At 39.2% G+C, this 26129-nt stretch overlaps 1 protein-coding gene across 20 annotated transcripts in view; it reads right to left on the minus strand.

Annotated features, from left to right (window-relative positions):
- Positions 1-26129, minus strand: part of ICA1L (islet cell autoantigen 1 like) — a 99165-nt gene that overhangs the window by 37657 nt on the left and 35379 nt on the right. For 15 of the 20 annotated variants that reach the window (XM_074009790.1, XM_074009787.1, XM_074009789.1 and 12 more), the window contains 8 exons: positions 22920-23088; positions 19344-19416; positions 14395-14518; positions 12768-12966; positions 10561-10686; positions 9361-9459; positions 8195-8277; positions 5197-5240 (listed from right to left, as the gene is read on the minus strand). In XM_074009790.1, coding sequence (XP_073865891.1) covers positions 5197-5240; positions 8195-8277; positions 9361-9459; positions 10561-10686; positions 12768-12966; positions 14395-14518; positions 19344-19416; positions 22920-23081 — 910 coding nt within the window. In that variant the 5' untranslated portion in view covers positions 23082-23088. Of the gene's footprint in view, positions 1-5196; positions 5241-8194; positions 8278-9360; positions 9460-10515; positions 10687-12767; positions 12967-14384; positions 14519-19343; positions 19417-19773; positions 19814-22919; positions 23089-26129 lie in introns of those variants that run through there. The other 5 variants (XM_074009797.1, XM_074009794.1, XM_074009798.1 and 2 more) reach the window with 5 other exon arrangements.

Below are 26129 nucleotides of genomic sequence, written 5' to 3' on the forward strand. Positions count from 1 at the left end.
AAAGTAGAGTAGTGGTTAGCTAGGGGTGGGAACAGGGATTATTGCAAATGGGCATAAGAGAGCTTACTGAGGGAATGAAAATGTTCTAAAATTGATCAATGGAAATGGTAGTGCCACTCAGTAATAAATTAAAAATCACTGAATTATACACTTTAAATGAGTGAGTTTCATAATATATAAAGTATATCTTGATAAAGCTGTTTTAAAAGAAAACTTGTAAGATATAGGAAAATTAAAATTTTGAGGGAAATACAGCCTTAAAGAAAGAAAGATGGCTGGGCATGGTGGCTCACATCTGTAATCCCAGCACTTGAGCAGGCTGAGGCAGGAGATCACTTGAGGCCAGGAGTTCAAGACCAGCCTTGGCAACAAAGCAAGACAACAACAACAACAAACCAGAAAGAAAAATATCAAAGTAAAGAGAAGAAAATAATAAATATAGGAACTAAAATTTATAAAACCGAAAATAAAAGATTCAACAGAGAGGATTAACAAAGTCAAAAGTTGGTTGGCTAAAAGAATAATAATAATAAACCACTGGCAAGATTAATCAAGAAAAAAAGAGAAGGAACAAATGAATATCTGAAATTTAAAAGGGGAGATAACTACTGACATGGCAAAATTTAAAAGATAAAATAATAGCATGAATAGATGTTGAGACTACAGCAATGTTTGTTATATTTCCTTTGTGACTTAAAAAATGTTCTGTATTTGTGGGATATAGGATCATATGCAAATGCAATTAGCTAACCTTGTGAACATATATTTTGAAGCTAGGTTAGGTATACGAGTTCATGATTACAATGGTCTCTTACATTGTTTCTTTTATCAGTATAATCTATTTATGTGTGTACTTGAAAATACCTCGGCTGGGCACTGTGGCTCACACCTGTAAATTCCAGCACTTGGGGAGGCTGAGGTGGGCAGATTGTTTTAAGCCCAGGACTTCGAGATCAGCCTGGGCAACATGGCAAAACTCAGTCTCCAAAAAAAAAAATACAAAAAAATAGCTGGGCAAGGTAGCACACACCTATAGTCCTAGCTACTCGGGAGACTGAGGTGGGAGGATCACCTGAACCCGGGAAGTCAAGGTTGTAGTGAGCCATGACTGTATCACTGCACTCCAACGTGGCTGACAGGAGTGAGACTCTGTCTCAAAAAAAATAAATTAATTAAATATTCTTTCTTTTATTTATTAGTCACTATGTGCTATGGAGTTTGTCAATATTACCTCTATCCCTAATGTCCCTGGTAAGATAGGCATAAATAACTCCTATTTCATATGACACAACTGAGAGAGCCATAAATGATATGTTTTAAAAAGCCAGGATCCAAACTCAGATTTTTCTGTTTCCAAAGCCTGTACTCTTCTTTACCACCGTGGTTCAAATGTATGTTGACTGTATATGTAACATGTATTTATTTTTTAAAAACAACACAAATTTCAGTATGAGGGAAAACTCAAAACTTAATCATGCAATCCTATAAACTGGACTTTTGCATTTTAAAGCACCTATCTTTGGGGAGAGAAGGCAGTGCAAGTTGGCTTAATAGAACTCTCCAGCCATCATTTCCCCTCTATACCCCACAGGAACACCAAATTGAACAATTATCCATACAAGAAAGAACCTTCATAACAACTAAACATTGGGTGAGAGATCACAGTACCTGGTTTTAACCACATATCACTGAAAGAGGCACTGAAGAAGATAGGAAAGACAGTGTTGAATTGCCACCACCACCATTCCACCATCTGTTGGCAGCAGCCACATGGTGTGGAGAGAGAATCTATGCTTGTGGGAGGGAGAGTGCAGTGATTGTGGGACTTTGCATTAGAACTCAGTGATGCCTGCCACAGCTGAAAGCAACATGGGGCAGCATTCAGCCAGTACTCACAGAGGGGGCAGTTAGACCAGCCCCAGCCAGAGGGGAACCACCCATCCCACTGGTCAGAATCTGAGTTCCAGCAAGCCCCACCATGGCAAGCTAAAGCACTGTGGGGTTCTAAATAAACTTGAAAGGCAGTCTAGGCCACAAGCACTGCAATTCCCAGGCAAGTCCTGGTGCTGTGCTGGGCTTGGAGCCAGTGGAGTTAGGGGACATGTGACCTAGTGAGATATGAGCCAGCCAGCCAGCCAGCCAAGGAAGTGCTTACATCACCCCTCCTCCAATCCCAGGCAGTGCAGCTCACAGCTCCAGGAGAAACTCCTTTCCGCTTGAGGCGAGGAGAAAGGAGAGTAAAGGGGACTTTGTCTTGCAACTTGGATACCAGCTCAGCCACAGTAGGATAGGGGAGAAGGTAGAGTCCCAAGGCCCTCATTCCACACCCTAGCTCCCAGATCACATTTTTAGACATACCCGGTGCCAGAAGGGAATGCACTGCCTTAAAGGGAAGGACCCAGTCCTGGAAGGATTTATCACCTGATGACTAAGAGAACCTGGGCCCTGAATAAACATCAGCAGCACCCAGGCAGTCCTCACCATGGCACTTGGGTAAGACCGAGGGCTGTGCTGGCTTCAGGTGTGACCCGGTGCATTCCAAGCTATGGTGCCCACAGGGACAGACTTCCTCTGCTTGAGGTAAGGAGAGGAAAAAGTAAAAGGAACTTTTTATTGCAGCTTGGGCACCAGCTTGGCCACAGTGGGGTAGAGAACCAAGAAGTCACCTGGGGTCCTCAGTTCTAGCCCTTGGCTTCTGGATGGCATTTCTGGACCTGCCCTGGGCTACAGGGGGGCCCACTGCCTTGAAGGGAGAGTCCTACACATGGCAGCATTCACCACAAGCTGACTGAAGAGCCTTTGGGCCTTGGGTGAATATCAGCGATAGCCAGGCAGTACCTGCTGCAGGGAGAGACTCCTTCCACATGAGGGAAAGGAGGGAAGAGTGGGAAGGATTTTGTCTTACAGCTTGGGTGTCAGCTCAGGTGGTGTAGAATTGAGAACCAAGCAGATTCCTAAGGTTCCTGACTCTAGGCCCTGGCTCCCAGATGGCATTCTGGTATCTGCTGTAGGCTGGGGAGTAGCTTGCCGCCCTGAAGGGAAGGACACAAGCCAGGCTGGATTTGCTTCCTGCTGATGGTAGAGCCCTTGGACCTTGAGTGAATATTGGCAGTAGCCAAGCAGTGGTAACTGGGGGCCCAGGGTGAGACCCAGTATTTTGCTGGCTTTAGAGAAACTCCACGTGTCTGGGGGAAAGTAAGGGAAAAGAACAAGAGTCTCTGCCTGGTAATACAGGGAATTCTCCCAGATCTTACCCAAGACCACCAAGGCAGTATCTCTACAATTCTGCAAGAGCCACAGCATTACTGGGCTTGGGGTGCCCCACCCCCAATGCAGATACAGCTATCATGACCAAAGATTTAGATGATAACAACTCAGTGCTCTTTGAATACTTGGAAAACTTTCCCAAGAAGGACAGGTACAAACAAGCCCAGACTACAAAGACTAATAAATATGTAACTCTTCAATGCCCAGACATCGACAGATATCCACAAGCATCAAGACCATACAGGAAAGCATGACCTCACCAAACAAACTAAATAGTGTACTAGTGACCAATCCTGAAGTGACAGAGATATGTGACCTTTCAGAGAGAGAATTCAAAATAGCTGTTTTGAGGAAGCTCAATGAAATTCAAGATAACACAGAAAAGGAACTCAGAATCCTATCAGGTAAACTTAACAAACAGATTAAAATAACTTTTAAAAATCAAGCAGAAATTCCAGAGTTGAAAAATTCAACTGATATCGTGAAGAATGCATCAGAGTCAACAGGAGTATTGATCAAGCAGAAGAAAGAATCGGTGAGTTTGAAGACACGTTATCTGAAAATACAGTCAGAGAAGACAAAAGAAAAGAGAATAGGCCAGGTGCAGTGCCTCATGCCTGTAATCCCAGTACTTTGAGAGGCCAGGCGGGTGGATCACCTGAGGTCAGGAGTTCAAGACTAGCCTGGGCAGCATGGAGAAACCCTGTCTCTACTAAAAATACAAAATTAACCAGGCATGGTGGTACATGTCTGTAATCCCAGTTACTTGGGAGGCTGAGGCAGGGGAGAATCGTTTGAACCTAGGAGGCAGAGGTTGCCGTGAGCTGAGATTGTGCCATTGCACTCCAGCCTGGGCAACAAGAGCAAAACTCTATCTCAAAAAAAAAAAAAAAAAAAAAAAAAAAAAAAAAAAAAATTGGGTGTGGTGGCAGGCGCCTGAGGCAGGAGAATCATTTGAACCTGGGAGGCAGAGGTTGCAGTGTGCCAAGATTGTGCCACTGCACTCGAATCTGGGCGACAGATTCAAATTCTGTCTCAAAAAACAAAAACGAAAAAAGAATAAAAAACAATGAAGCATGCCTATAGGATCGAGAAGACAGCCTCAGAAGGGAAAATATAAGAGTTATTGGCCTTAAAGAGGAGGTAGAGAAGGAGATGGGGTAGAAAGTTTATTCAAAGGGGGTAATAACAGAGAACTTCCCAAACCTAGAGAAAGATATCACTATCCAAGTACAAGAAGGTTATAGAATACCAAGCAGATTTAACACAAAGAAGACTACCTCAAGGCATTTAGTAATCAAATCCCAAAGGTCAAGGATAAAGAAAAGATCCCAAAAGCAGCAAAAGAAAAGCAACAAATCACATACAATAAAGCTCCAAAATGTCTGGCAGCAGACTTTTCAGTGGAAACCTTATAGGCCAGGAGAAAGTGGCATGACATTTAAACTGCTGAAGGAAAAAAACTTTTACCCAAGAATAGTATATCCAGCTAAAATATCCTTCAAAAATGAAGGAGAAACAAAGACTTGCCCAGACAAAACAAAAGCTGACGGAGGCCGGGCACGGTGGCTCACACCTGTAATCCCAGCACTTTGGGAGGCCGAGGCAGGCAGATCACAAGGTCAGGGGATCTAGACCATCCTGGCTACCCCAGTGAAACCCTGTCTCTACTACAAATACAAAAAAAATTAGCCGGGCGTGGTGGTGGGTGCCTGTAGTCCCAGCTACTTGGGAGGCTGAGGCAGGAGAATGGTGTGAATCAGGGAGGCAGAGCTTGCAGTGAGCCAAGATCGAGCCACTGCACTTCCAGCCTGAGGGACAGAGCGAGACTCTGTCTCAAAAAAAAAAAAAAAAAAAAAAAAAGGCTGTGATAAACTATTTTGACATTTAAAATGTGACCATTTCAAAGTAATAAATTTACCATCTTACCTTGTTCTCTCTCACAGCTTGCTTCCTCATCAGACAAAACTAGCCTGAAGTAAAAACAAAAAAAATGTAGATTTTTTGTTATAATACACTTGTGAATTATATTCCCCAAACAGTTTTATATGGTTAAAAAGAATTTTCTACTCAGAAAACATAAAATTGTCCACTAGATCCCCTAAAATCTACATCTGGTGAATTTCCTACTTTTTTTATAGATCTATACAGACATTTCACCCCTTATTCCTTCAATAAACATTTACTGAGTATCTACAAAGCACCAGGCATCACGCTCAGTACTCAATCTTCAAGAACCTTCACCATCAAAGTCATAGAATAAGAAGTTTCATTTTCAAGCCTTGAAAGGTTTTAAGAACACTTGTGAACTAAATCAAGGGAATGAAGAACTCTAGAAAAGATGTAGTACCCTATTTTGAACAACTAAGTGATGTTTGCAAGACACATCAGCCTAAAATATCCTCAATCAATACTAATTTTGGGTATTTATAGCATCTATCTGATATAATAAAGAAAAAGTTAAGACAAAGTAATTGGGCCGGGCACAGTGGCTCACGCCTGTAATCCCAGCACTTTGGGAGGCTGAGACAGGCGGATCATGAGGTAAAGAGTTCGAGACCAGCCTGACCAACATGGTGAAACCCTGTCTCTACTAAAAATACAAAAATTAGCCAGGTGTGGTGGTGCGTGCCTGTAATCCCAGCTACTCAGGAGGCTGAGGCAGGAGAATTGCTTTAACCTGGGGGGTGGAGACTGCAGTGAGCCGAGATCGTGCCACTGCACTCTAGCCTGGGTGACAGGGCAAGACTCTGTCTAAAAACAAAAAAAAAAAAAAAAGAAAGAAAAATAAATTTGAACACAGACATACTCACTACACCTGGGGCATCACCTCACAGTTGCTAGTATTGAAAGTTGTTTTTAATAAATCTTTAAAGATACTTAAAAATCTATACAGTATTTACTTGTAAATACTACACAAATAAACCTACAGAGCAAATAAATACTCATGACCTGAAATGAAATTTTCCCTAACAGTATTATGTTTTTTTAAAGAACCTGGATGGAAGAGAAGTGAAGAGCTTGGCTATCTACTAGTTAACTTGAAAAGTAGCTCTCATAATGCTAAAGATACATGAGAGGATTTTGAATAAAACTCTTGTGAAATGTGAGAATGGAAAAATTTTACTAAATTAACATAGTTCATGTAACATATGATTTTAAATGTCAATATAGGCCAGGTGTGGTGGCTTACTCCTGTAATCCCAGCACTTTGGGAGGCTGAAGTGGGCAGATCACTTGAGGTCAGGAGTTCGAGACCAGCCTGGCCAACATGGTGAAAGTCCATCTCTACTAAAAAATACAGAAATTAGCTGGGCTTAGTAGTGCATGCCTGTAATCCCAGCTACTCGGGAGGCTGAGGCAGGAGAATCGCTTGAACCTGGGAGGGGGAGGTTGCAGTGAGCTGAGATTGTGCCACTGAACTCCAGCCTGGACAAAAAGAGTGAGACACTGTCAAAAAAAAAAAAAAAAAAAAAAAGTCAAAAGTCAATATATAAATTCACAAATTTAATTTATAACTAGACATTTGATCAATGTTTATCTTAAAACATTTATACATTCAAATTAGCAAAAAAAATTGGTTTGGATTTCCTCATAGAGAAGATGGGAAAATGTCTTATGTTACATTTGTGTCTTAGTTCATTTTGTATTACTATAACAGAATACCTGAGACTGAGTAATTTATAAAGAAAAGAGGTTGATTTAGTTCTGCAGGTTGGGAAGTTAAAGATCATGGCCCCGGCTTCTGACAAGGGCTTTAGTGCTGCATCATAACATGGTAGAGAAGGTCAAAGGGGAAGTGGACACATGCCAAGAGGCAAACTCCAAGGCGCGTTGGGCTTTATAACAAACCACTCTCTCATGATCACCTTCTACTCAACAATATATGGTTTATCACTGGCCCTTATTTCTGAGTTTGTTAATATACTGAATCTGGTTAAAATGAGAATTAAATAGCAGCTTTGAAAGAAAAACAAAGGGACAATATAATAAAAGGGAAACAGGGGACATGAAGGATGTACATGGCAACAGCCCATATTTTCAGATAACCAGTCCCAGTCCTATGTATGTTATTCTGGAAATAGATTTCTCATAGTTTATTTCACAGATGCTGGTACCTGTCCCTTTATTCTCTCTAGCTGCCCATTTCAAGAGTCACTAGAGGTACCTGTGGCTCTTAATACAAGGCTCAGTATCCCAAATGACAGACTCTTAATGACCCCAATCAGTTTGATACTCCTGTCATGTCCTTTGTCTGCTATGTTAAAAAATGTAAAAAATTTGTGTAGGATCTAGATATTAAGAAAAAAATGGAAAAAAAAAAATATATATATATATATATATATGGTTTCAAAACAAATTGCTAAGGTTTGAATTTCTCCTCATCAAAACTCTTGTTGAAATCTGACCCCAACCTCAGTGTGGGAGTATTGGGAGGTGGAGACCTAGTAAGAGGTGTTTGGGTCATGGGGGCAGATCCCTCATGAATGGTTTAGTGCCTTTTTCATGGTAATGAGTGAGTTCTTACTCTCATGAGATTGGATTAGTTCTCTCAGGAATGCTTCTGAATGGGTTGTTATACAGCCAGCACGCCCCTTGATTTTGCCTCTTCACACAGGTCTGCTTCCCCTTTGACCTTTTCTGCCATGTTATGAAGCAGCACTAAAGCTCTTACCAGAAACCAGGGTCATGCCCTTGAACTCCCCAGCCTGCAGAACCATGAGCTAAACTTTTTTACTTTATAAATTTCCCTGTCTCAGGTATTCTGTTATAGCAAAACAGACTATGACACAAATGTTTAGTGTTGATTGGAAAAATGACATAGAAATAAATATTCAGTAAGAGAAGAAACAATTCTTTCCACATGTATCATATGATGGTATCCAGGACTTCTATAACATGACACAGATGACTTATGCCTGCTTACTTATTGAGCTGTTCAGTAAGAAAACCGCCTATTTGTTCATATTTATTGTCTTCAGTAAGCTTGCTTGGAGTGTCTTGTAGTTGCTAAGGATAAGAAAGTCAATGTTAAGTAAATAGAAAGACTGTTTCTTCCTCTCTGCAAAGAAAATGAGAATATAAATTCTAAAGAACCATATGAAATAGGAAGTTCCGAACTAGAGAGTGAAAGATATAGGACATGTATGCTATTGTAATCTGAACTGAGCTACTGAGCTTCATATACTTGTTTCTCCTGGCTGCCTGTGCAAACTGCACATACTGTGATGTGGGGTAGCCACAGATTAGTTTAACGACTTAGTAATAGGCCTAAAGAACACTTAAACTGTGTTGCTAGTCTGTATCGCAATGCTCTAAATACAGCTAAAGATTTTCAATTTTGATTCTGAGCAGAAATTGGATATAAAATTTGCCTAAATACACAGTATGCCATACAGCAACGCATTTATTATATAAAAAGTCAAAATAAAACAAAACAAAAAACAACCTAATTCAAGGGCATCTTTGGGGCTGGAAGATGCCATATCAGAACATGACTTTATGTTCATCCTAAACCCCAGAAATATGCAAGATATGAGCCTATCACAAATACCACATCCAGCTTGAACAAACCAGCCAGCAACACTTTCAAGCTTTACTGAAAATAAGGCAGAATGAATGGTAAGTTAAAAGGTACTGAAACCTGGCATAATGTTGGTATCATGAACTATATCCATGACATCAGTGTAAAAGTAAAACAAAGTTTTTCTGTAACTTCTAATATCGTCAGGTAGGTAATCTGTTCATTTTTGAGAACACATGACCACTTTCCATCACTTGTTCCTCTTAAGTTTTTCCTTTCCATAGCCTTTTCTTATCTCCTTTGCATTTAAATTCTCTTTTTACTGTCTCCCTCTTTTTCCCTGTCCTACTAATATCTTGAGCCTGCCAGCAGTATTCCTATGTATTTCAGTGTTGCTGGCAGCATTTGCAATTAGGAAAATGCTGACCCTTGGCTGAAGGAGAATGTTTCTCAATGTTTTGTAAATTTTAAATTAACCTTGGTTAAAAAAAAAAAAAAAAAAAGTTTCAATGTTATCACCTAAATGAAGTGTAATACATCTAAACAAGAGAACATGGAACGCAATGTACCTTGAGAGCTACAAAATCATATGGATGAAAGCCAATACAGGCTTCATGAATTTGGGACATCATTCGAGCTGTTTTCTCCCAGAATCCAAGCAGTGTTCTCTGCAAAAAAAGAAAAGGTGACACTACAGTTCTCCTTCACCTCCATGATTTTTTAAGTGCTATATTTCCTTACTAGTTTAGTAGATGAACAGTTGCCAAGTAAGAAGCAGCAGGAACTAAATTCAATTTTCCAAGTTTTCGGAACCATAAAGCACTGCAAATAGTGATTGTGCATAAGAATTGGCATCTTTGTCTGCAGGTGTGGGTGTTATCGGTATAAATAGCACAGGAATGCACACTGGAGCCACCTAGAGAGTAACTGCAGCTAAGAGAATGAAAACTTAGGGATTAGAACATCTGAGATATCAAAAAGAGAAATGTTAAAAGCACAAAAATACCAGTCTCTGTTAAAGGAGGGACACATGTGTAATCTTTATATTAATGGGAATATATAAAACTTTTTAATTGGAGAAAAATTACATTTACCACTAAAAATTACATTCACTAAATCTGGCCTTTCATCTAGAGTTCAAGAGAGATTTGCCAAAAAATGTGTTCTCAAGCTAACTCAAGTAATTGGAAATTTTCCTCGCTGCTTCAGGGTTCCTGATTAAAGTGAGGGGGATGAATGGAGAGAATAAAGGAGAATTGAACTCATAGCTGTTGTCTTTCAGGCAAGATGCTAAACAGATATCACACACAGTTATTTTCAAGTGCATCCTTTCTCCATTCCTGAATCCCACAGTACTGAACTGAAATAGGCAGACTCCCTAAAAGCAGGAGTTAATGTCCATTTCCTGTAGTTTATTACTCTTTTCTTATGTAAGTACAGTTTATTCAATTTTTTCCATTTAAAAATATATGTAAAAATCAATAACTGCTTATTAATATCTAACTTATTCATTGTGTGTTATTTATATGTGATTTGTGGTAATATAAGCACAAGTGAGACTTCTGAGGTTAAAGTGATACAGGATGGCAACTTGGCAGAATGAAAAGAACATAGAACTTAGAATTAGAAAACTTTGGTTTCTAAGCCCAACACTGCTATTCAAAGGAATCTAATCACACATAGTTTTTTGCACCCTCTAGACAACTTTTAAAAAGGAATCTCACCACTCATCTTTACTGCAAGGACATGCTGACCATGGAGGTGGGTACCTGGTAGGTAGTGAGCGAATGAGATAGCATATTGCAGCGACTAGCTCCAAGTAAATCCACTTTCTGACAAACATCCATCTTTAACTTGTCAAAAGAAGCTTTGCTATTTCTCACTTGCATCTGTACCTGCAATAAAATGCTAATTTTTATTACAGATATATAGTATAAATATAGTACAAGGTTCATAATAGTTTCAGAAATAAATTATAATAAAGACTAATTCCTTTTCCCTGTATCATTAATATTTCATGAGTAATGATGAAGATTTTGGCTACTGTTAGTAATTGTAGGAGATTCTTTCCAGAAGATATCTTTATGCTGAGAAAGTATGAGATAATAGATGGAAAGCAAATCGTTTTTAAAAAACTATTCCAAATAAAAAGAAACATTTAAAACTATTCATAGATAGCACTTAGCTAAGAGCAGAAGAATAAATGGAAAGGGGACCTCGTTAAAGCACTGAGAAATATTAATAATATTTCTGAATCATGCAGATATTTATAAATTTCAGTAGAGGCCTATTGTATTTCTTGAATAAATGGTGAGTCATGCCATCAGGTAGTGTGAATACTCAACTTTTTAATATATTCATTCAACAAATGTACCTATTATATGCAAGGCATTGTTCTAGGCTCTGAGATACTGTGGTGAACAAAACAATGTTCTTCCCCACCATCCTTGGGTAGGGAGGCACACGAAAAAAAGAAGTAAATAAATATATAGTTGCAAAAGTAGCAAATAAGTAAACAGAAATGAATGACTGATGACATGAAAGTCCCTGGTGAGATCGTGCATGATGTTTGAACTGGGACAGAAAGATGATGAGCAGACTATGCTAAGACCCTGGGGAGAGCATTTCAGAACTAGGGACAAGCAAGGACAAAGGTTCTGAGAGTGGTAGGGGGTGAAGACCTTATCATGTTAGAAGAACAAGCAGCAAGGAGGTAGAGCACATTCTTCCTGGAGTGTAGGAAGCAAGTACAACATGTGGTTGTGGAGGGACCAGAGATCAGGCCATGCAGGGTTTTTAGGGTCCAGATAGGGACTTGGATTGTATTTGATGTGGTTTGACTGTGTCCCTGCAAAGATCTCATCTTGAATTCCCACATGTTATGGGAGGGACCCAGTGAGAGATAATTGAATCATGGGGGCAGGTCTTTCCCATGTTGTTCTTGTGATAGTAAGTCTCACAAGATCTGATAGTTTTAAAAGGGGGAGTTTCCCTGTACAAGCTCTTTTTGCCTGCCACCATCCATGTAAGACGTGACTTGCTCTTCCTTGCCTTCTACCATGATTGTGAGGCCTCCCCAGCCACATGGAACTGTAAGTCCATTAAATATCTTTCCAGTCTCAGGTATGTCTTTATCAGCAGCATGAAAATAGACTAATACATTATTCTTCTTTTAAAAATTGAGGTGAAAGTTGCATAACATACAATTAGCAATTTTAAAGTGTTCAATTAAGTGGCATTTAGCGCATTCACAATGTTGTTCAATCACTCCCTTGGACTGTATTCTGTCAAAGGATGTAAAAGGGATGGAATACGAGGTTGTTGTGGCCTGAGGCCATGTATTCACCTACTTCATAGGGCTGTTGTGTGTAATCAATGAGGCAAACCACTTAACATCTGGCCCAGAGTCATGGCTCCATCAGAATTAAATATTATTATTTTTATTATGGGGTCTCTATTTATGAAATGAATGGTAAAATGAATTTTGTTATTTATGTATCATACAATGAGGGGTTATAATTTATAATAAGGAATTTAGCAAAAACATATGAAGTCTGTGGCCAAACTTTGTATTGTGACAGAATAAAAATTTAGATAACCTTCATATTTTCTTATAATTAATAATCATTTTACATGAGTTTTTACTTAAATTACTTTTGTCCCTCTGTAATAAACTATTTTCTTCCTGCAACGAATCTCAAAAGTTCAAGCAAGCACATTTAAGAGGTAATTTAGATCTATCATGAAACAGATTTAAAAAATTAATAAAAAAGGTAGACGGTGTGAAGATGCCACTCCAGGAGTAAAAATAAAAGTGTGATAAACTTTTGTACTTCAACTACAGTCTCCAAGCAACCAAGAATGTATAATGAAACATATATTTCTCAACAAACACCTGAAATTTTATTATCTTAATTATTCTGTGGCAGTTCCATATTTCATACACCAAGAAAAGGAAAAGGATACATTTTCATACTTTTCTAAACTTTTCCATTTGCTTTAAGGTGTCTGGGTCCAGCTCTTGGGATACATCTTTCATCCACAGCAGAGCTCCTCTGTATTCTGTGCGCGCCTGCTCCATCCGATTAATTGTCATCAAGGTATCAGATACCGCCCTTTGGCTGAATGTTGCTACTTCTTGCTTCAGACGAGACAGAGGAGTACACAGGGCCAATCTAATGGCAGAGAGGTAAAAATCAGAGGGTTGAACACATCATAAGTAAAACAAAACAAAGTTTAAACCAATGACAAAGCATATTTGCTAACAAGATGAATCTACAAGTAAAAATTTATTAAGTTCCCTAAGGAGATTTTGAAAGCAAATAAGGATCATATAGCCAACTCTGAATTATCAATAAATATGTGTTGGCCGGGAGCGGTGGCTCACGCCTGTAATCCCAACACTCTGGGAGGCCAAGGCGGGCAGATCACCTGAGGTCAGGAGTTTGCGACCAGCCTGGCCAACATGGCGAAACCCTGTCTCTACTAAATGCAAAAGATTAGCCGGGAATGGTGGGCGGGTGCCTGTAATCCCAGCTACTCGGGAGGCTGAGGCAGGAGAATCACTTGAACCCGGGAAGTGGAGGTTGCAGCAAGCCGAGATGGCACCACTGCACTCCAGCCTGGGCAACAGAGTGAAACTCCACCTCAAAAAAAAAAAAAAAAAAAGTGTCTAAACCTCCCCTAGTATTACTTTAGGAAATAAGTCATTTTGCACTACTCTGGATGTTATTCCATGTATAAATAACCTGAGAAGTAAATGTGCCATTTAGAAAACAGTTCTGAGAGGAACAGAGAACCTGCATTCATAAAGCATAATCCAATTAACAGAAAGCCTTTCATTTGACAAGTTCAGGGAAAACCTGGGTTTGGAAGAGTAGATGAGATGCTAGGAGAACTAATGAGTATGGAGTTCTTAGCAGCTGAGGATGAGGACAAGATAACAAGTATTTAAGAAACACAAATTAAATCCAATTCCTCCTTTTTGCTTAGTGGCCATTGGAGGGCCCTGTACTTAGTACCTCCATGTCACTTCCTTCAAGATAGACTTCTGCACTGACGTGATGTTTCAGAATAAAGCTATATAAATTGGATACCATCATTATAGGTCTGATAAGGACTGTTTTATTCTTCTTAAATGCTAAAGATTTGGGCTCGGTTTAGTAATTATAGGAGATGCTTTGCAGTAGGTATCATTATATTAGAAACTGAAATAATAACTGGAAACTATGTAATTAAGAAGAAAAAAATTTTCTAATTAAAAAGTACCACTGTATTTATAGTATGGTATCAAAAAGTGAAATTGGAAATACACATTTTTAAGATGTTAGTCATTCTGTGACTGTTACATTAAACCAGTTGAGAAATATAACTGACACTTGTCTGATTTTAGGGGAAATAAAAGAACATCAATCATTAAATAATTATTTTGAATACAAAATTAGTAATTAAGAATTAGGTATCAAAACATATAACTGTGGTATATTTCTCTTTAACCCTTTATTAGAATGAACAGTGACCTTTACAAATATGCAAATTTAAGTACATATGTCAAAACTGTCAGATTGACTACAGATTCAAGATAATGAACCACCATGGTAAACCTTTGCTTGGCTGAAGAACAAAGTGCCTTGCCAGTGGCGTCCATCATTTTGCCAGCTTGAGTTGCATCTCGTTCCGCTTGAAACTTTAAAAAGAGCCCTAGCTCATTTTCTTCCTCTGATATAACTAGGAAAAAAATTACAGTGTAGTTAATTGTTTCCTTTCATCATTTGTTTAAAACATATACACAACTACAATTCTCACAGCAATAACTTTCTATACAAGATTTACTTGGGGGAAGAAGAAGAGAGACTTATTTTTTAAATGCAATTCCTGGGCTCCATTTCCAGAGACTCTACTTTCCATAGGTCTAGGGAATCTGGCTTCTTATCAGCACTCCAGATGGTTTCGACACAGTGAATCCATGGACCTCGCTTTGAGAAGGACTGATTTTTAGTGACAAAAATCTCTCAAAACTACAAAACAAAGCCATAAATGATGCATTTTCAAATGTGCAGAGATGTATTTTAGGATAATTGCCTCTTACAAAGTGTTTCCTATTTAAACTTGTTAATTCATTCTTGACTCCATCCTGGCTTCAGTTTCCTATGATTGGTATCCCAGACCCACAGATGTCCACAGTTCTGCTCCAGCAACCCTAAAAACTGTCATCTAGTGCACTGCTGCTCAAAGTGTGGGCCATGTACCAGTATTGGTCCAGAATCCTCTGTTACCAAGCTGTGACAAGCAAAGAAGGAAGGAAACTGAGAATAACTGTGTAGAGACTTTAAGCATTTTATATTTGTCAAATCTAATAAAGTGAGCTTATAATACATTTTTCACGCATTTTATTTCATTTTTCTAAAAGTTATTTTTTTAAAAGATGGGATCTTGCTCTGATGCCCAGCCTGGAGTGCAGTGGCTTGATCATAGCTCACTGCAACCTCGAATTCCTGGGCTCAAGTGATCCTCCTGCCTCAGCCTCCTGAGTAGCTTAGACTACAGGCATGAGTGCTTGGCTAATTTTTAAAAAATTATTTTAGAGGCAGGGTCTCACTATGTTGCCCATGCTGGTCTCAAACTTCTAGCCTCAAGCCGTCTTCCCACCTTGGCCTCCCAAAGCACTGGAATTACAGGCACGAGTCACAGTGCTCAGCTAAAAATTCATTTTAACTGAATTTTACAAAGGTATCAGTTTACAACAGATTGAAAGTAAACCATGCAACAAAAAAAAAGTCCTTCACCACAATTTAAGAAATATTGATCTAGTGTAAGCTGATCCTGTAACCACAGTAAGACTAATAAGGGGAGAAAACCCACTGCGCTCCAATTATAAGCTTAAAGTACATAAACAACAACAAATGTCATGCCTAATTTCATCCTACTTCATAGAAAATCAAAGTTAAAACTGAAAGGTAAATGCCTGGCTATTTGTGGGGCAGCAACAGAACTCAGGCCTCCTCATGCTGCCTCCCCACTCCCCCTGTCCCCGCCGCCATGCCTGTAAGAGTGACCCAAGGAGAGCACAATGGTGTAATGAGGAAGGTGTCTACACAGTCTGTAGTCTTATCTCTAATAAAACCATGAACAACCGACCTGATACAGAGCAGATGCGGTTTGGGGAGTCACGCTAATTTAATGCTGATGTACAGTTTACACATTTCCTTTGAATCAGAACGTCATAAAATATACCTCAATGAAAATTACTAGGGCTGGGCACAGTGGCTCACACCTGTAATCCCAGCACTTTGGGAGGCCGAGGCGCGTGGATCACGAGGTCAGGAGATCGAGACCATCCTGGCTAACACGGTGAAACCCCGTCTCTATTAAAAATCCAAAAAATTAGCCAGGCATGGTGGCAGGCGCCTGTAGCCCCAGCTACTCGAGAGGCTGAGGCAGGAGAATGGCATGAACCCGGGAGGTGGAGCTTGCAGTGAGCATAGATCATGCCACTACACTCCAGCCTGGGTGACAGAGCGAGACTCCACCTCAAAAACAAAACAAAACAAAAAACCTACTAGAAAATATTCATTTGGGTATAGTGGTTCAGAAAGCACTTTGAATACTTGGAATACTTCATTATCAACTATCAACTGAACATAAATGATCACTGAAGCTTACCTTTATCATTGCAGAAAGGGCAGTCAGTGAGGCTGAATCTTTGCTGCTTCTATGTTGAGACCTGCCTGCCAAAATCTACAGAGACCCCTCCCTGACGTGTTCTCCCCTCAGTCAAGAGATTCCCATAAATTTATGGTGCTGGACTAACCTACTGCATTTGTCTGATGTTACTCCCAACAGATGTATTAATACAAATGTCTTCAAGAAATCACGTATTTATACACAATCTTGAAGCGAAAATACACAATTAAATCTATATATGTATATCTCTTCCTTATCCTGAAATGCTCTACCAGAGTGCTAAAAGATCCAGTGATTTCAGGGTATATAAACTTGCTGATTTTCTTCACATTTTCATTTCTAAGACAGGACTCACTTGGTCCAGTGATTGTGATGGCCTTTTACTGCTTGGTAAAATATATAAGGTCATTAGTAATCTGACCCCAAATTTCCTTTGTTCCTTTATCCTCCCATTAGTTTCAATGACAAACTCTTCTGTCCATGCAGGCTGTTCTCATTCTTTAAGCTCTTTAAACTCCAAGTCTCTTCTCTACATGTTCAACTTCTATAAATCCTTTACGTTTTACCTCAATTCCTGTCTATGGAGTTGTCTTTACCAATTACTCTAATCCATGGTTATTTTTCACTCCTAGGAATTCAGTTATGTCTATATCATTATTCTGAACTCAATTACATACTACTTATATTGTCTCTCTTTTTGTTACAAAAGTTGTTTCTCCAACTATTTCCTTGGGAAAAGCACATGGCAGGTAGTCAAAAAAATACTTGAATAATCATGCTTTATTGGATTTCTTTCTTTAATGGGACAATATATAAGATCTGATTATAAAGTGATCAGATTAATTTACGTAGCTACATGAGAAAAATTATTGATTCATTGAAATCAAATATTTATCGAGTACTGACTACATGCTAGACCATTGTTTCTAGACTGTAGACACAGAAATATAACAGAAAAATTCTGTCCTGGCCGGGTGCAGTGACTCACGCCTGTAATCCCAGCACTTTGGGAGGCCAAGGCGGGTGGATCACAAGGATAGGAGTTCAAGACCAACCTGGCTAAGATGGTGAAACCCCATCTCTACTAAAAATACAAAAATTAGCCGGGCATGCTGGTGAGCGCCTATAATCCCAGCTACTTGGGAGGCTGAGGCAGAGCACTGCTTGAACCCAGGAGGCAGAGGTTGCAGTGAGCTGAGATTGCGCCACTGAACTCCAGCCTGGGCGACAGAGTGAGACTCCGCCTCAAAAAAAAAAAAAAAAAGTCTGCCCTTAGGGAGGGCATATTCTAGTGGTGGGAAGAAAAACAATGGACAAAATATATAGAATGTTGAATATTGTTAACTGGACAGGGAGTTTTGAGAGAAAAGAGTATTGCATTGCATTGCATTGTATTGTACTGTATTTTTTGTACCCTCTGAGGGCAGAGAGTATTGCATTTTAGATATGCAGTTCAGGGAGGGCCTCATTTAAAAAGATGACATTTGACCAAATACACAAAGGAAGTTAGGGATTCCACTATGCAGATATGCCTACTATGTAAGGTATTAATATGGCTAAAGGGGAGAAAGTTTTAGGAGGTGTGATTAGAGAGGTCGCCATGTCCAGCAGGCCCATGGTAATTAAAAAAGGAGAAGTGATCCAAAGATTGAGTTTTAACCCGAACAGGTCCAGGAGAGAAGAGAATCAGCAAAGGCAGGATGCCAAGAAAGAGTGACCAGGAGGAGGAAAATCCGGAAAGCCAAGTGAAGAAAGTGTATCAAGGAATAGGAAATAATCAACTGTGTTAAATAATGTGATAAGCCAGATTTAGATAGGAGTTGGTTAATCACGACCTTGACAAGAGAAATTTGGTGGAGTGATGCGGATGAAAACTTGACTGGAGTGAGTACAAGAGAAAGTGGAAGGAAAGGAACAGAGACCATGCATACAGACAATTACATCATGTTTTTCTGTAAACAGCAGCAGAGGAATTAAATTTAATTGCAAGGGCAAGTGGGAGTCAAGAAAGAGAGGTTTAAGGCCGGGCGCGGTGGCTCAAGCCTGTAATCCCAGCACTTTGGGAGGCCGAGGCGGGCGGAGCACAAGGTCAGGAGATCGAGACCACAGTGAAACCCCGTCTCTACTAAAAATACAAAAAAAATTAGCCGGGCGCGGTGGCGGGCGCCTGTAGTCCCAGCTACTCAGGAGGCTGAGGCAGGAGAATGGCGGGAACCCAGGAGGCGGAGCTTGCAGTGAGCCGAGATCGCGCCACTGCACTCCAGCCTGGGCAACAGCGTGAGACTCCGTCTCAAAAAAAAAAAAAAAAAAAAGAAAGAAAGAAAGAGAGGTTTAAGTGATGGAAACAAATCCATTTCAGATGCTGGGCAGGCCCAGGCATGGTGACTCACACCTGTAATCCCAGCACTTTGGGAGGTCGAGGCAGGAGGATCACTTGAGACCAGGAATTTGAAACCAGTCTGGGCAGCATAGTGAGATCCTGTGTCTACCAAAAAGTACAAAAATTAGCCAGGTATCCCAGCTACTTGGTAGGCTGAGGCGGGAGGATCACTTGAGCCCAGGTGGTGGAGACTGTAGTGAGCTGTGATCGCACCGCTGCACTCCAGCCTGGGTGATAGAGAAAGACCCTGTCTCAAAGAAAAAAAAGAGTATCAGCAAAACATAAATCTGGGTTAGAGGATTTGATTAACTGAGGAGAAAAGAGAGAATACTGGGGCGCCTTTGAGAACAGGTCACTGTAAATATTCATATTCTGCCATAAGATGCTATTCACAAAATTGTTCTACTATTACATTAAATCTTTCATTTTAAAAAATGCTAATATTTATTTTAAATGGGAATTATCAGATAGATATCTAGGATTTCATACCATTGAGTCTTAGCTGGTATTTCTCGACTATCTTCAGAAGTTCAGTGCATGTCTCTTGAACGGAGTGAAAAACCTTGAGATATAAATTTTATTAGGACAATTTAAAGAACTATAAACAAACATATGTTATAAGCACTCCAAAAGCAAAACATTTTCTTATAAGTATTATGTCTGTTTTAAAAACATTATGTCTATTTTCCTTGGCTATGACGTGTGCTTTAGTTTTGGTTTTACTTCCTATGTAGAAAGCACATTCCCCCATGAGAGCTGGAAAAAATGATAATAAATATATGGGAGCAAACAAAAAATTAAAAGTGACGAATTTGTCCTCATCTCAGCTCCAAACAATCTAAATAACAAAAACATAAATCTAATATAAACTGCATCAAATATTGCCAACCACAGATGAACAGAGTGTAGATAAACTTACAAAGTGTTAACTCCGAGTCTGGCTTTTCTTCCATACTGGTCTAAGCAAAACAGATTAGTGAATTTACTATAAAAATTAAATAATGTATTATAACATCAAATATAAATTATTTTTAGATTTTTTTAAAGAATTTTCTATAGATATTAATTCTTTCATTACTACTGCTGCTAATTGCTAACAGAAAAGGAAATATCCAGTAGACTCTCGTTTCAAAATTAAGCACATGAAAATTTGAGATGAGGCCACACTATATACATGACATAAATCTTCAACGAATTAATACATGTAGGTGTTCCCAGATAAACAAGCCAGCATAAGTTTTAGAGTATAGCTACAATGAGGATTTTTTGTTTTTTTTTTTTTGAGGTGGAGTCTCACTCTGTCGCCCAGGCTGGAGTTCAGTGGTGCAATCTCGGCTCACTGCAACCTCTGCCACCTGGGTTCAAGCAATTCTTCTGCCTCAGCCTCCTCAGTAGCTGGGATTACAGGTGCCTGTTACCATGCCCGGCTAATTTTTGTATTTTTAGTAGAGACAGGGTTTCACCATCTTGGCCAGGCTGGTCTTGAACTCCTGACCTCAGGTGATCCACCTGCCTCAGCCTCCCAAAGTGCTGGGATTAGATTTTTTTTTTTTTTTAATAGCAAGGCCTGTCTGTTCAGAATCTACACTAAAGAATTTTTTTTTTTTTTTTTTTTTTTGAGACGGAGTCTCGCTGTGTCTCCCAGGCTGGAGTGCAGTGGCGTGATCTCCGCTCACTGCAAGCTCCGTCGCCTTCCGGGTTCACACCATTCTCCTGCCTCAGCCTCCTGAGAAGCTGAGACTACAGGCGCCCACCACCATGCCCGGCTAATTTTTTTGTATTTTTAGTAGAGATGGGGTTTCACCGTGTTCGCCAGGATGGTTTCGATCTCCTGACCTCGTGATCCGCCCACCTAGGCCTCCCAAAGTGCTGGGATTACAGGCGTGAGCCACCGCACCCAGCTACACTAAAGAATTTTTATGTGACTTAGTTCAAAAAGATCTTGGTACTGGTATATAATACTAAGCCCTAACCCTTTGATTTTTCAGATGCCTAATATCATCAAGAAGCCTGAACATTCTATCTCTGGAGCAGTTTTTATTATTATTTTGATGTTTGATCAAGCCTAAAGAAGGTAGATAATAAACACGAAAATCGTAAAAGGAGGAGCAGGCATCGATTTTCCTTATGACTTTAGACATGTTTGAAGTGCATTTGGTATCTGGATTTGGCAATTGTAAAATCTGTTTTAAATGCATATGGAAGAAGATTAGAAAAGAATACAAAAGACTGGGCACGGTATCTCACGGCTCCTGCCTGTAATCCCAGCACTTTGGGAGGGAGGCCGAGGTGGGTGGATCGCCTGAGTTCGAGAGTTAGAGACCAGCCTGCCCAGCATGGTGAAACCCTGTATCTACTAAAAATACAAAAATTAGCCAGCCATGGTGGCAGTCTCCTGTAATCCCAGCTCTTTGGGAAGCTGAGGCAAGAGAATTGCTTGAACAACCCTGGAGGTGGAGGTTGCTGTGAGCTGAGATCATGCCACCGCACTCCAGCCTGGGCAACAGAGCAAGAGTCCATCTCAAAAAAAAAAAAGAATACAGAAAAGATAGTTCTACTAAGATGACGTGATTATGCTTGATATTTTTTCCATAGGTTTACGCACTATTTTTATTTTTATAATAAAACTGTTTCTCATTTTTAAAAATACAAATGTGGGAGAAAGTTCTTGGTTGATTCCAAATACTTATCTAATGGCCAGATTTACACTGAATATAAAACATGTCACCCACAGATGACCTAACAATGTAAAACAATACCAAAACCTCATACATTCCCACTTCTATGGGAATATATCTGGAACAAGTTCTTGTTGCGTTAAAACATACAACACCAATAATAATAAAGTCTTCATTTTTACACATTTGTCACTGAATCCTAGGAATACTTTTCAATACAAATAGTAAAATCTTGTCAAATTTTTTATCTATTTCCGTATTTGTTTTGGCAGTAAGTTTACTTTTTGCAGAATGAAAATACTTGATCAAGACCAGTTTAATTAGACCCATATTTTTAAGAATCCCACCATAATGATTATATTCCAAGTATAACAGAATCCCTGCTTAGAAATATTTGTAAGAGTTAGCTTAAATTAGTGTGTGTATGTGTGTGTGTGTGTGTGTGTGTGTGTGTGTGTGTGTGTGTGTATATATATATATATGTTGAGTTAGTAAATCTGCATTTAAAAATTCAGACATTTGAGCTGGGCATGGTGGCTCACACCTGTAATCCCAGCACTTTGGGAGGCTGAGGCAGGTGGATCACCTGAGGTCGGGAGTTTGAGACCAGCCTGACCAACATGGAGAAACCCTGTCTCTACTAAAAATACAAAATTAGCTGGGAATGGTGGTACAGGCCTGTAATCCCAGCTACTCGGGAGGGTGAGGCAGGAGAATCGCTTGAACCCAGGAGGCGGAGGTTGTGGTGAGCCGAGATTGCGCCATTGTGCTCCAGCCTGGGCAACCACAGTGAAACTCCATCCAAAAAAAAAAAAAAAGAAAATCAGACTTTTTTATTCATTTATATTATACTCTTCTCTAATTAGCCTACTTACTTTAAACCATTTATTGCTTTAAAATTGTTTCACGGCAATTATTTAAAATAAAAAACAGTCAAAAAAGGCATTAGGAAATATTTCAATAACTCTATCTCTTAATAAAATAGAAACAATAACTATTATATTCATTCGCTGTTTGATTTTAATTATTTCAATGAGGTATAAGACTTCATATCAAAGTACTACAAAATAGTATGACTTGATATATAATGAGTACATGGTCTCAATTGGGAATGTAATTAATTCATTAAGACTTGGCTTAAAAACTGTAATATGTGTGCCAGAGAAACTACTTTATTCATATTTTATCTAAGTTAGTGAATACCAGTTTTGCAAATTTTCAGTTTGTGAGAACTGTGACCTCCTAGTCAGAGCTCTGATTGACAGCTGGATACAACTAAATATTCTATTATCCCCATAAGCTCTCCAGTGTGAAAACTTGTTGCAGTCCCCCTTGGAGCCCCAAATAATGGCCGGTTATATGCAATACATAGAATGCTCAAATTTACCTCAAGTTTAGCATCCAGTTCAGCATCAGACGCCACCAAGTGCTCATCCTCTTTTTTTCCTGTTGCTTTGATAAAGACCTGTTTAGTTTTCCAGTATTTCTTTTGCATTCTGCTGACTACTGACTGATTATCTTCTGGTCTGGGTTGCCCAAAGGAATCCATGGAGTGACTACAATGAACAGACTAAAATTAAACTTCTTGTAAAAATTCTCAATAATAGGCCGGGCACGGTGGTTCATGCCTGTAATCCCAGCACTTTGGGAGGTGAATCACAGGGTCAGGAGATCGAGACCATTCTGGCTAAAACGGTGAAACCCTGTCTCTATTAAAAATACAAAAAAAATTAGCCAGGCGTGGTGGCAGGCACCTGTAGTCCCAGCTACTCGGGAGGCTGAGGCAGGAGAATGGCGTGAACCCGGGAGGTGGAGCTTGCAGTGAGCCGAGATCGTGCCACTGCACTCCAGCCTGGGAGACAGGGCAAGACTCCGTCTCAAAAAAAAAAAAAAAAAAAAATCAATAATAAATACGTTTAGCTAGCCAATATTTAATCTGACAAATGGAAAAAAGGTATTAAATATAATTTTTTTTTAGAGTCAGGGTCTCGTTCCATCGCTCAGGCTCTAATGTAGTGGTGCAATCATAGTTCACGATAACGTGGGCTCAAGCAAGCTCCTGCCTCAGCCTCATGCAGCACTGGGATTACAGGTGTGAACTACCACATCCGGCCCCTACTATTGATGTTCTCAGTCTGACATGCTAATGCTTGCTTTATATGGTCTAAATGTATGTTACAATTTCAACTTGCACATGAAACAGGCAAAAGATTATATTTATATTAATTTTAGATGACAAAGGTAATAAAACAAGATTTTGCAGTTATGTCTAGAGAAAATTATATTTTATTTGACTGGTATCTATTTATAGATGTTTATTACTTTCTAAGTTTTGCTTTTGTAATAAAACTGCAAAATAAACTTGTACATACATCTTTACATACTACTATCATTTCCTTAGGAAGATTTCCTATAGTTATAATTGCCATGTCAGACAAACATCCATTTAATATTTTCAGATATGCAGATTCCAACACATACTCTTTAAAAATCACTCAAAGAAATATTTTAATGTCCAATAAATCAACACAAATAAAGTCCTTAGGTATAAGGGAAGATATGTTATAAAAGAAATACAGATGGACATTATAAAATGTAAACATAAAAATTAACATATGCCAGGCGTGGTGGCTCACGCCTGTAATCCCAGCACTTTGGGAGGCCAAGGTGGATGGATCACGAGGTCAGGAGATCGAGACCATCCTGGCCAACATGGTGAAACCCTGTCTGTACTAAAATACAAAAAATTAGCTGGGCGTGGTGGCACGCACCTGTAATCCCAGCTACTCAGGAGGCTGAGGCAGGAGAATCACTTGAACCCAGGAGGCAGAGGTTGCAGTGAGCCAAGATCGTACCACTGCACTCCAGCCTGGTAACAAAGCAAGACTCCGTCCCAAAAAATAAAATAAAATAAAATAACCTCTAAGAAGTTATTCTTAACAAGGTTAACGTGGCTACATAAGGAAATGCAAATGTGAAAAGTATTTCTTAAGGATATATAAAAAGAATAAATACTAATAACAGTTTGGATCTAAAGCTCAAATTATTCCAACAAACTGTAAGAGTAGGAACAAAAGGGAAATACTAAAGTATGTGACTCACTCGTTATTTCCAAACACATTGATAGATGCTAGTGTATTTTTCATGTTAGTAAAGAAATAGAGGTTCATTTTCTTTTAATTTTAAGTAATTACTAATTAAATAAAAATAGAATGTTTAATCTCCAAATTACTAGGGATAAAACAAAAGAGCCAGAAAAACTTGAGCAAAAGCAAAAGACTGAGTGGGAAAAACAGGAGTAAGGCATATAACACAAAGTACAAAACAAGAAGATGGAAGAAGAAGAACAATTATATTATTTAGTATGATAGATGCAAACTTCTTTTTAAATACAAAGAATCTCAAATCATAAAAAACAAAAATCGAAATCCAACTATATGCTATTTGAGATCTACTTAAAACAAAATGACATAGAAACATAAAAATAAAGATATGAGTTAAGATATACCAGGTAAATAGAAACAAAATGAAATTAGAATAGCTATATTAGTATCAGACAAAGCAGATTTAAATAAAAAGCATAAGATAGAACAAGGACAAGCTGTAAAGTCCACAAAGTGGCCAATTTTCCAGATACCCTCTGGATTATTATCCTTTGGATATCCTCCTACATTCCTGGGCAGTACATATTAGTCACCATTTAATTGCCAAATCTCTTAATATGTTATCCTGGAAAATTTGTCTGGACATTATTTGGAATAGAGAGGGAATTTAATTTGGGTACCTAGGGAGAACGGATTTGATATAAGCATTATATTGTTCTGACACATCGAGTGTCTTGAGAGAAACTTAGTTTTTCTTTCCCATCCAGTTTTTTTCTTCTTTTGGTTGCTCTCAACTGCTTTCAGTCCTCCTTCTCCTTCCCTCCCCTCCCAATTTTATAAGACTTATCAGCAGTCCAACCATATGACAAACTGTTAATCTCTTCTACTAAACTGACTGCAGGTTTAAGCTCAATTAGGAGAACAAAATACTAGGGAGTATCAGAAGAGAATACCTCTTCCCTACGTCAACTTCCATGTTGATGTAGTTCAAACAATATACTCCTGTCCTCGGCAACCACTCTCTCAGTATCTCTTTGGAAGAGAAAGAGTAACTTATCTGATTGGACATCAAAAACTCGACTCCTCCATTTCTGGAAACTATCTTGCCTGCAGAGGGCACATGGTCCCTGGCAAAGGGAGCAAGTGACCGGGAGGATAAATCTGCAAAAGGTGGGATTTGCATATTTGTGGTTTTATGACTGAGGGTACTGCTAAATCTGCTTACCACTGGGGGTCGGTTAGGCAGGAAGCCAAGTCTTACTGGCTTAACATAGATAACAGAGTTCAAGGCTGGCAGAACTATCAGATATTTAGGAGAGATTTCATAAAAGGGAGGGAGCCAAAGAGGAGGAAACCCCAAAATTTGTATATAAAATCCTCCCAAGACCTGTGCTAATCACTAAACTAATCATGAGGCAAGGGAGGGAAACCCAAGAATCATGATAGAAAATCAATCACTGAAAAATGAAATAACTAAGTAAAGATTTCAGCAC

Source organism: Macaca fascicularis, chromosome 12 (assembly GCF_037993035.2).
Source record: "Macaca fascicularis isolate 582-1 chromosome 12, T2T-MFA8v1.1".
Taxonomy (NCBI): domain Eukaryota; kingdom Metazoa; phylum Chordata; class Mammalia; order Primates; family Cercopithecidae; genus Macaca; species Macaca fascicularis.